General features: G+C 31.8%; 1 protein-coding gene across 1 annotated transcript in view; it reads right to left on the bottom strand.

Annotated features, from left to right (window-relative positions):
* LOC114328262 (putative uncharacterized protein DDB_G0271606) overlaps positions 1-12,870 on the bottom strand; it is a 120,395-nt gene that overhangs the window by 34,980 nt on the left and 72,545 nt on the right. Inside the window, exon 9 of the mRNA XM_028277064.2 lies at positions 10,990-11,169. Within this exon, the coding sequence (XP_028132865.1) occupies positions 10,990-11,169 (180 nt within the window). The remainder of the gene's footprint in view (positions 1-10,989; positions 11,170-12,870) is intronic.

Here is a 12,870-nt window from a genome sequence, read left to right as displayed (position 1 = left end):
CGATAATGAAGTATCCCAATACCTCTCTTCAAAAAGAGGGACAAATTAAACAAATAAATTAAAGTAATAACAAATAATAGGTCTGGATCCCGCGTATGAAAAAAAAGTTGATTAATAGCAAGCTGAAAATTTGTTAATAGCTTAAGGGTGTCTAGTCGGACAAACTTTGATATATGGGAACACTGAAACAGGGGAAGTTTTAATTGTGGAACAGGTTAAAAATTTGGAACAGTCAGACCACGAAAACGGCACATGTATTTTGTCCGACAGAACAGACTTAAACTCTCCGAACAGAGATTAAACTCTCATGCAAAAATCAAACTGATATTTATCACCAAATGGGCGTTTTAATGAGTGGAACATGTAGAATATGTCAAATGACAGGAATTATGACAGGTGATAAATAGCAGTCTGATTTTTGCATGAGAGTTTAATCTCTGTTCGGAGAGTTTAAGTCTATTCTGTCGGACAAAATAAATGTGCCGTTTTCGTGGTCTGACCGTTCCAAATTTTTAACCTGTTCCACAATTAAAACTGCCGCTGTTCCAGTGTTCCCATATATCAAAGTTTATCCGAATAGACACCCTTAATTTATTAACAAATTTTCAGCTTGCTATTAATCAACTTTTTTTTCATACGCGGGATCCAGACCTATAAACTGAATGAAATTATAACATGAGCAGAAGAACAACTAGGATTTAGATAGGGAAGATCATTCAAAATAACACAATAAATGTAAAAGTAGAAGAACTAACCGACTCAATTGAGGCTGCCAATGGCATAGTATAAGACAGGCGGAATTTCTGAGCCCTCCATTGTTTACCGCCAGAACATTTAACATGATAATTTCACCAAAAAAGACAAAATGCATGATTATAACAACAACTCTACTACATGTAAATTCATCAGTGGGAAGACCACGAAAACTATGGAATGACAACTTACTGGAAGAAGAAGCTTACTGAAAAGAAAATCAAAATTCTCACTAAAAGAGAAAAAATATTTGTTCTGCAATACTTGTTTCTTACGTGATTTGTATGTATTTTCATTCTACACTCACCGGCACAAAATTCCGCCACCCAAAATTTTTGATTAAGTTTGACAATTTATAACTTTATTATTTGTACTCCGATTTTCAAGATTGTTGCACCAGTTTGTAGGTACATGTATTGATATCGTTTGGTATTATTCCGGTAACAAAAAAAAATTTGCTTGCATGGCATTATACAGGGGTGAATGGAAGCATTGTATTTTCTCCTAACTTTAAAAATTCTGTGGAAAAATTGAGGAGCTAATTTTGTTTCATAGTCATGTCGTATTATTTTGGAGGCATCACTAAAATTTTGTTTTTTGAATTATCCGAATATCTCTTTTTTGTAAGAGCTATAGCTTTTTTTGTAAATAAAATCACTGATTGACTCATAAAATAGAGGTTGGATTGATAAGGTTAGAATGGCCCACATGCAGCCTAGATCTCAATCCTATTGAGCATTTATGAGATAAATCAAAAAAAGCTATTCGCCGTCATCCTAGGCCTCCAGAAAATTTGATACAGTTATGGACCTGGTAGAGGAATATCGGGCTATTCCCCAGGCAAGGATACCACATCTTTATTCGATGCCAAACAGATTGCCAGCAGTCACTGCTGCAAGAGGTGGACATACCCGCTATTGAATTGTTTTGTTTTGTTGTTAATTTTGTTTTGTTAATTTTAGTACGTTTGATCTTTTTAATTAAATAAACTTTCAAAATCAGTGTTTTTATTTACAGCTCTTACAAGAAAAGATATATTTGAATAATTCAAAAAACAAAACCTCAGTGATACATCTAGGACAATACAAAAGGAGTATGAAAAAAAATCAACGCTCCAATTTTTCCACAGAATTTTTTAAAGTTCTGTGGAAAGAAAATACATTTAAAGAAAATACAATGCTTCCATTCACCCCCGTATAATGCCATCTAAGCAAAAAATTTTTCTTACCGGAATAATAAAAAACGACATCAATACATGTACCTACAAATTAATGCAAGAATCTTGAAAATCGGTGTACAAATAAAAAAGTTATAGATCGTCAAACTTAATCAAAAATTTTGGGTGGAGGAATTTTGTGCCGGTGAGTGTATAACAAGTAACAAAATCAAAATTCAAATTATTCTTAAGGAAAAACTGTCAGTGTAAAATGCAAATGCGGCGTTCTAGTTGTTTTGAGATAAGTTTAAATTTAAAGAAAGATAAATTGAGGAGTCAGATACGGAACTTGATAATACTCCAAAAGAAATTATAAAATATGCAAGCAATCCAGGTCATGCATCGTCATTTATTTTATCTTCAAAGTTGGCAAAAAATCATTCGCATGCGGAAGAGATCTTCATATAATTTCCATAGATTTATCAAAGGCGTATGAAGGTATAAAAAACCTCAACTATAAAGGCTTTGCGCAGAATCCGAAATTTGAATTTGCTTTGGAAGCCATGTCTTAGCATGAAATACTTTCAGTACTGAGTAGTAGTCCAAGTAATGAAGCTTAAAATAGAACAAAACCTCTCAATTTTTACAGAATGGATCGATTTGCATGAAAATTTGGAATTAAGTTCATCTTACTCTCTACTTCAGAATCTATATTGTGCTGATGTGCGCTTTTTATTTTTTAAGGGTGAAAACTACCCCTTATTGCTAAAACCTATAAAAAGGTTTAAAAAGGGTGAAATTTGTTCAGACGCATTACATGATAGTTGTATAATACTCGAACTATATTTATTGAATATTTCGACCCTTTAAAAGTTCATTTTTAAGGAAGAAAACTACCCCTAATTGCTGAAATTTGCTCAAAAATGCTTACGGATGATAAAATTTGATTCAAATGATGAAGTAGTTTTCAATCCGAATAGCAATATTAATAATATTTAAAAATATTAAAATATTACTAAAAGATTTTTAAATTGAAAACTTATTGGTCCATTTCCTTGGTAACACCTCCATGGCTTCTAAAATTTGCAAGCCAGATGGATGCTGAAGCGAAGAAGACAAGAGGGAATTCAAAAAGTTACAATTCACGACCCCGTCTGTTCAGCTGGTAAATTCCAACAGAAAATGGACCTAGTTACTCAAAGAAGTAACGACCTTTGCTTTGCCTTCGCATTGCAACTGAATAAAAATGGAATTTTTATTTTATTTTTATATTGGTCGTTACTTCTTTGAGTAACTAGGTCCATTTTCTGTTGGAATTTACTAGCTGAACAGACGGGGTCGTGAATTGTAAGTTTTTGAATTCCCTCTTGTCTTCTTCGCTACGTTACCTACGATACCTGAGTAGCAGGCCTACGTTCTCTCCGATGAGACTCCAACAAGAGTCGAAAATCGTCGATTCAGAGGGCTGGACTGCGCTCCGTATTCTAATTGAAAAATAAGATTGTTTTGCCTACGCATTGCAACTGAATAAAAATGGAATTTTTATTTTATTTTTTTATTGATTCTAATGATTTATGTAATAATGGTTTGATATTCTTTATATTATTTCTGACTATTTCAACAAAAGTTTATTGTTGAATGGTAAAACTACCCCTTATTGCTAAGACTTATAAAAAAGCTTTAAAAGAGTGAAATTTACGGATACACGCATACACAAATATGTATACGTATTCGAATGTGTTCTATAGTTCCATGAGTCAAATATGAATCAATATATGCGTACAAATAAGTTTCTAACGTACACCATACAAAAAACCACCGCTAACCTACATTATTATGCTTCCAACTGGATTTCTCCATTATTTTTTTTTAATTTATTGGTTTTTTAACCATAACCTTTTTATTTTTATCTTAGAAAGTTTGGCAAAAAAGAATTTTGTCGGTCTTTTCAAGTCTATAAGGCTATTAATATTAAATCCCTTTAAGGTAATAGTACACTTTGGAAGCCCAAAAAAAATTATTTTTTTCAAGAACTTTTTTCTGAAAACCTTTATTAAAAACGAACATAAAACTTTTTACATATTAATATCTAATTCTTAAAGAGTACAAAAAATATATCTTTTTTTCATTTATGCACGTACAATAATATGATAGAGGGCGCAAAAGTCGAGGCCTCGAAAAATTATGGCAGACCGTTAATCTCAGGATTGAGATATCTGAAACAAAAAAATCGTACTGTATTTGAAAAAGGAAGGTCTTACGTGGCAATTTACCACAATTTGACCAAAAAATAAAAAATAAATATTTTTTAACCATGAAAAACTCAAGAAAAACGCGCGAATTTTTCACAAAATTTTTTCAAATTTCCGTAAAATCTTTTTTTTGCGGAACTTTTCACTAACGATGGTAAATGGTCGCATAAAAACCTTCCTTTTTCAAATGCCGTACGATTTTTTTGTTTCAGAGGTCCCAATCCTGAGATTAACTGCCTGCCATCGGAACTACCTTCTTTCGAGACCTCGACTTTTGCGCCCTCTACAATATTAGTGTACGTGCATAAATGAAAAAAGATATATTTTTTGTATTTTTTACCAAACTACAAAAATTCTCTATTCGCTTTTAAACTCCAATTTTTTAAAACTAATCATTCTAAGCCAGTCAAACTTCTAGAATCTATTAATAATATACAGAGTGTCCAGAAACTCTACCGACAAACGAAGACAGGAGATTCCTCAGATAATTTTAAGACAATTTAACCTAATTCACCTAGTCCGAAAATGCTTGCCAAGGGAGCTAGAGCTCTTTGAAGATGGCGTCATGAAATTAGTTTTTCTTAAATACCTCCAGAACGCTTATATTTAGAAAAACGAAAATTGGTATGCATATTTACTTTTCAGAGACGAATCGGTTCCATCAATTGCAAATTTCTAGTACCGGTCATAGGCGTCCGTTTTGGGCAGAGCAACGGGTATTTTATCGCATAACTTTTTTGTCCTTAACTTTTATGCATTTTTGATACCGGATTATTAAATTGTAAGGTATTCCAGTACTAAAAGGTACTCTTACTTTAAGTCGGTAGGACACACCGTTTTCTAGAAAAATTGATTTGAAAGTTTTTCGTTTTTGGAATTTGAAAAAAAATTGAAAGAACTTTTCAACAAAAAACGAAGTATTTTACCAACATAAAGTAAGAGTAACTTTTAGTACTCGAATACTTCATAATTTAATAATCTAGTGTCAAAAATGCTCGAAAATTCAAGACAAAAAAGTTATGCTATAAAATAACCGTTGACCTACCCAAAACGGAGGCCTATGACCAGTACTAGAAATTCGCAATTAATGAAATCGATTTATCTCTGGAACATAAATAAATGTACCAGTTTTCGTCTTTCTAAACAGTTTTTTTTTGAATTTTTTTTTAATTCAAAAAGCGAAAAATTTTCAAATCGATTTTTCTAGAAAACGGTGTGTCCTATCGATTTAAAATAAGAGTACCTTTTAGTACTAGAATACTTCACAATTTAATAATCCAGTGTCAGAAATGCATAAAAGTTAAAGATAAAAGTTATGCGATAAAATAACCGTTGCCCTACCCAAAACGGACGCCTATGATCGGTACTAGAAATTTGCAGTGGATGGATTAGATTTATATCTTGAAGATAAATACACGTACCAATTTTTGTTTTTCTAAATAGAAGCGTTCTGGAGGTATTTAAGAAAAACTAATAAGACGCCATCTTCAAAGAGCTCTAGCTCCCTTAGGAAGCATTTTCGGACAAAGTGAATTGGGTTAAATTATCTTAAAATTATCTGAAGAATCTCCTCTCTTCGTTTGTCGGTAGAGTTTCTGGACACCCTGTATAAAGAAGATTGAATAAAGCCAATGACTAAAATCACCGCTAACTTACATTATTATGCTTCCAATTGGATTTCTCCATTTTTTTTTTTCAAAAAAATATATTGGTTTTTAACCGTAACGTTTTTATTTTTTATCTTAAGAAAGTTTGGTAAAAAAGTTTTTTGTAGGTTTTTATAAGGTCTATAAGGCTATTAATATTAAATCCTTTTAAAATCCTCTAGTCACAAAAAGAGGTGACTTTGAAAGGGTTGGTAAGGGTGGTTTTTGCATGTCAGTACAAGTTCTAATTGTCAATAGCTTACTAAATTTTCGCCGTAGAAAGATTTCGCAAACCACGTTCTTGGGAATTAAATAAGCTACAATTTCATATGTAAACATTTTTTCGTATTTCTGATGCTAATCTTTCTATTCTGAAGAAAAGGGCATTTTTTACCAAACTACAAAAATTCGTTATTCGCTTTTAACTAAATTTTCTTTAAAAATTGATCATTCTAAGCCGGTCAAGCTACTATAATCTATTAATAATACATAAATAAAGAAGACCGAATAAGGTCAATGACTAATTTTAATTAGGTTAGTAATTAGGGGGTTGCTTCCCATTAGTTCTTTGTTAAAAAAAAATAAGGACTGACATTCTTTTCATTATAAGTTACTTAATTTTTGAGGTAGAAGACTTTTTTTTATTTAAGAATATAGGTGTTTTTAAATACGTTAAATTAGTTTCTATAAGTTATCCTTGAAAAATGCATAGTTTTCCCGTCTTTCGACTTTAAAACTACAATACTTAACATTTGACGAAGAAGAGCTAACATATAATAAAGTATAGGTCGATTACTATTGGTCTTAAAGAAATTAAAAAAAAAACTGTTTTATTTATTTTTATAAAAGGTACATTTTGGTAAGTAAAATTGTTTTCATAAAACGAAAACTCTGAGTTATTAGCAGAAAACTGATTTAAAACATTGATTTTTTCGATATAAAACTAATATTTTCGATAGCGAATAAATCGAAAACTATTAATTTGATCAAAAAAAAATGTATAGAACATTTTTTGCTTAAAATTAATGTTTTACCAACTTTTGTGGTCAAAATATAATAAAAAATTTCCACCCCCGAGATAGGGTGGCAACCAGCCCCATGGTAAAGCGCCTTTTGGCATCATATAGATTTTGATCCTTGGACTATCCACTACTTATTCTAAAATTTTCAAGGAAATCGATCCATTCTGCAAAAATTGCGAGGTGAAAAGCTTCGGTTCCTGGACTATAGCGTTGCAATAGTGACTTAGTGTTAAAATATTTGAATAATTTTATTTTCAAATAATTTTGTGAAAAATTGAAGGAGACGAACATAGTGTAATTTAAAGAGCAAGGTCGTTAATTAATATAAAACATCTATAATTAATTTAAAACTATGCAAAGTGACATGAACACTATTTAATGATAAAAAATAAAGCCACTGAAGCAGCAGGTAAGAAGCTTTAATGCATTTAATATATTTTTTTGAAGTTATACTTCTTTACCGGCGATAGAGGGTAAATTTTTATATGGGAAAACCTAGCGACCGGGCGCATGCGCATTATAACTTTGTTCTGATTGGATGTTCAAATGACATGTCAAAAATTATTCAATATGGTGGCTGTGGCACAGCTGTAGTTAGATTATTTATGGTTGTTGCGTTTTAAAATTTGTGTGAAAAGAAACAACAAACAAAAGTTAGTTAATAGTTATACTGCCTTTTTAAATAGTTTTCATATACCTATATTTTTGGACTTTTGGACTATTTTGGACAAGGAAAACTCATTCTAATTTGGTAAGTACCTAGTTTTTATTATAATCATATTGTAATTATACATTTGGATTAGGTTGAAATACATACATTTATTTTCTCAAGAATGCGGATTTTAGAGAGAAATCCCAAATTAGGTTCGATTTTTATTTTTAAATTATGATTTTTTGGCGTAGATTTATTTATCTAGTAGGTATGTAATGCTTTGATTTACATAATTAATTTGATTACCAACAAAAGTTCTACCAATCTTCATCTAATATATTGTTTTCTTACTGTTTTGTTATATTTTTATATTTTCTTCCACAAAATTTAAACTACATAATTTTCAAAACAAGTGTCAAACAGTAAAACGTTGAGTTACCGTATTTTTCCACATGATAAATAATGTGCGATTGGACGAGTGAGTCTACGCTTCGATTACGAGTCAAAGCGGCACGAAATTCAAGGGTTCAATTCCCGATGCAAGTTTTATTTTTTTATTTTTTTATGCATATTATGATTGTAAGAATATTTGTTATATAATTTTTTTTTTCAGCAAATGCGTATTTAAAATTTTTGCCAACAATTATTATCGTTCAGAAATCATTTTTTCTTTGTGGCATTTTTCAATGTGTTTGTGTGCGTTTTATTCTTTTATTTTTTTAAATTTTTGGTATAGTCTTAAAAATCACATAATATGTAGTAGAAGTATAACTTCTTACGTGCGTACAAAGTACACACACATTCTTGTTTGATATGTGTATGTGTATCACCAATAGTCCCTTCTAGAGACGGGATATGGACAACAATACATTGGTTATAGGCCAGTTCTTATAGTAGGGATCTTGGCACATACAGAGAAATACAACATACACAATATACAACATACATAATACACATAGTAGTAAAATAGCATGGAACCTTGTAAAAAAACTTAGCGGTAATCCAAAAGAACATAAACCACCTTGCAAGGTTACAGCAAACCAAGTTGCTGCTCAACTCCTTATGAATGGAAGAGCTAAGAACAAATATAAAGGCCCATATACTAGAAGAGGATTGAATCAGGAGACAAACCACCTAGGAACTCCTTTTACACTAAAAGAACTCCACGACGGTATGAACAGGTTAAAAAACGGGAAAGCTGCAGGTGTGGATGACATATGCAGTGAACAAATAAAGCATCTAGGCCAAAGAGCAAAAAACTGGATCTTGCAACTTTACAACACATGCTGCAAAGACTGCAAAATTCCAAAATCATGGAGAAAAAAGAGCTATGCTGCTCTTCTACCTCTTTTCAATTTTATTAAATTGATGAATACTCATAACTGAATAATACTTTTGTACAATCAAAACAGTTTGTCTGTTCACGTAAAAAATATTACAAATTTATTTTTGTTTTTTTATATTTTTAGGGTTAGAACTACCAAAACAGCCTCATTTTTCACCAGAACTAGATCTTTGCATAACTGAGGAACAGTCTGAGAAGGTCATACCTAATTCAACACGCTGGAGTTCTGGTTTACAGAGCAAGATCAAACATTTTTTAAAAGATCTAGAGACCTTACAGGCTCGTGTGTTAAATAATAAAATAAAAAAAAATACCAAGTTTCTTGTAAAAGGTATATATTAAAATATCCTAAATAAGGGTCACAATACAAAACGTTTTCGGATTAAGGAATCCATCATCAGTGTTTAAAAGCCAAAATTTGCATGCCTGAGCCACCAAAATGTATTGGGTAAAAACCCTTTAAATGTAAATGATAAAGTTATTTTACATATTTATATAAAAATCATCTGATGTTAGTTGGCCATTGAAATCCAATATGCGAGGTTTTCTCCAAAAAAGTTCCAACCACGTGGGGAGAGTCCTGTGTTGCCCTGGGTAACATCCAGGTTTATCTTTAACATCAGATGATTTTTATATAAATATGTAAAATAACTTTATCATTTACATTTAAAGGGTTTTTACCCAATACATTTTGGTGGCTCAGGCATGCAAATTTTGGCTTTTAAACACTGATGATGGATTCCTTAATCCGAAAACGTTTTGTATTGTGACCCTTATTTAGGGTATTTTAATATATACCTTTTACAAGAAACTTGGTATTTTTGTGATTTATGGTATACAGCCAGCTACAGGAAGTTTATTTTCCTCGTGGATTTTTTAAATAATAAAATATTTTGACTTTAAAATTTTGTTTGCTTCTATAATAGTAGGCTAAGATAATTTTAATACATCCTCATAATTTCTATTTCTGCTCTCTAATACATTATTTTATTCATTTTGAACAATTCTATTGTTCTGATTAGCATCAGTCTATTGGAATGTGCGCACTTCGTTATATATATCTAAGTTTAGCCACATGTCGAATTTTATTATATGTATATTTATTTATTATTTAGATTATTTAGATTTTAAACAAATTATATTTAAACGTCAGTAATTTTTTAGGTAATAATGTAATTTCCATTACAACCAAACTGTGACTAATCCCATATAAACATAATACTTAAGTTGAACATGCCACATGCCACAAAACAACAGTTTTGTGGCGCCTAAGAACATTACTACTGTCAGGTGCGCATGATGGCTTCAGGCGTCATATATGCACAACATTCGTTTAGTTTAGAGGTTAATATTTGTTTGAATTTGACTGAAACAAGTTGTTTTTCTATTGAGTATGTAGATAAAAGTGTTTATATAACGTCAGTTTAGATTCATATTATGGATAAAGCAATTCTAGGGCCATCTCAATCAAAACACTACAATGTAAATGCAGAGAAAAATCAAGTTAGTGTCCAGCTCTCGTTAGGCATATTTCGTTAGCAATGAAAGGGTTAAATTATGGTATATTAAAATAATTCAATAATTTTTTACGTTGTCTCCTAACTCCTCCTGCTACCAACAAAGCAAACGTTGTTTACTTTTAACAGAACCGTCAAAGTCAAACTAAATACAAATTAAAATTATTAATAAAATATAAATACCATTTGATAGTAAAATTATTATGTAAAATAAAAAAGATGTTTAAAAATAAAATTTGAGTGTAGTTTGCAAATAATTTATTAACAACTAACGTTAAAAAGATTAGCAGAAATAGTTTTGCTTTATAATTTAATGAAATTTTTACATTTGTATAACGGACTCCCCTTTAACTGGAGTTTATGATTTCTTTTGAAAGTTTGTTTCAACAAAAATATTGTTGTTTGTTCTTTTCAACAAAATATTGTAGGAAAAATTTTATAACTAGCTTCTGTCCATTTATTCAGGTGGAATTTTCTAATTGATTTTAAACCAACTTCCCAGTGGCTACAGACTTGAAACTTTAAACAGTTCAATATAGGATGAAAATGAAATAATATTGAGTTTATTTTTGTTATACACCAATTTATAAGGTATTGATATAAACTAAGTTCCATTAATAAACTCGATAAGAAATATGCAGCTTACCTGGTGGGTACTTGTAGCTTGAGTTTCCACACTTGTACTCCTCGCTGGAGTTTGATTATTGCTTACAACAGGAGGTCCTGGGTTAGCACTTTGAGGGGGATCGTGCTTGACCGGTGCAGGAGGAGACATATTTAGAGTGGACGGATTCACAATAGTAAGCTGATTGTTGTGGTAGTACACCTAAAAGAGAACATTTGTAAATAGAAATAATTAACATAATTGCCAATTCAAAGAATATAATCAATTATCTAACCAGTACAAACATGTCTTTTTGTTATACACTGGTGGGTAAAAAATTTAGGTCATATTTAAATTTCGTGTTTTGAGGTAGTAATCTGTTTACGGTTGTATTAGTTTCTTAGTAGGTGCTGATATATTGCTTTCTGAGGAACGATGATGTACCATTTGTTGTTATTATCTGTCAGTACAGTCTCGTATCTACTGTCACCATATTTACGACGTTTACTATTTTTTTAGGAAACATCTGCATTCAGTCTAGTGGAACCTTTACAGTTAATTGGCAATTTTTCCAATTAAGTGTTATTTTTCTTGTGTTAAACCTATCGGTGATACAGTGTATTGTTAATGGTGTATATTTAACGAATCATAATTCCTTTAGATCCTGTTACTACGGCAAGAATTGTAGCATTGATACAAAATGACTGCGGACAACGTGAAACTCCAAGAATTGTTAGAAGGAGTCTATGTGTAGCTCAAAATGTTTACCAGCCCTATGAGACTGGTCTAATAACCTGAAGACCAGGATCCAGGCGAAATCGAATCACCACCCAAAGAAATGATCGGTTTCTGGTGTCTGCAAGTTTGTGAAATAGAAGAGCCACTGCGGTTTTATTGTGAAATCAACTTCTAGAGGTGAGAAATGTTAATGTTAGTGAATGGACCGTTAGAAGAAGGCTTCGAGCTGCTGGATTATCTTGCAGAAAGATGGCTACAGGCCCATCATTACAACGGCGACATCGGATAGCAATATTAAATTTTGCCCAGACTCACCTGTATTAGAATAATGTAAATTGGAGCAACATACTGTTTTCAGCTGAGTCGCGATTTTGTCCCAATGGGTTACACGAATGTCGTCAAGTATGGAGAGGATCTGGAGAAAGATATGCTGCGGATTTGTATTGATGAGCGACTCTCCATTTGGCTGTGAGTCGGTTATGGCCTACACAGGAATTACTTCACAAGCACGCACAGAGTTAGTCTCCATGCAAAATGGCTCCGTTACGGTTTACAGATACAGTACAGAAGTTTTAGATGATCATGTTATGCCTTTCATGACTAGTATGGGCTAACATTGAATTTTCATGCAAGATATAGACCCCATACTGCCCGAGTTGTCAGAGAATATTTTATTGGCCACCACTCAGTCCAGACATGAATCCTGGCGAACATGTCTGGGATGAGTTGGGCCGTAGCATTAGAAGGCATACACCCGCTCCAAGAATGGGACCTAAATTTTTTGCCCGTCAGTGTATAAATACATAATATTTTCAGTATTTCTAACTATTATTAGCATACTAATTTGGTAATTTTAGAGATTCGTCTTGAAGAACCTGGTCACTGAATGGTACACCACACATTGGGCAATGGATTATTATGGAGCTAAGAGTTCGTAAAATTTTGAAGCAAGTTTTCGATCTGCTGAGTAACTAATACGATGTTTTCACAGAAAGTGTTTGTTTTGTTTAGTGATAGTGGGTGTTGTTCAGCAGAGCTTGCCATAATCATGATGCCATCTGCATATCTTATTTTGTTAATAGTTCTTCCGTTAATAGGGAACTTGCATAAATTTTTAAATATTAAAATGATTTTAAAAAACATAAGGTAATATGATCTTAAAACGCTTGCATGCGAAAAAAAACA

This window comes from Diabrotica virgifera, chromosome 3, assembly GCF_917563875.1.
Source record: "Diabrotica virgifera virgifera chromosome 3, PGI_DIABVI_V3a".
NCBI lineage: Eukaryota > Metazoa > Arthropoda > Insecta > Coleoptera > Chrysomelidae > Diabrotica > Diabrotica virgifera.
This window is presented reverse-complemented; position numbering and strand designations above follow the sequence as displayed.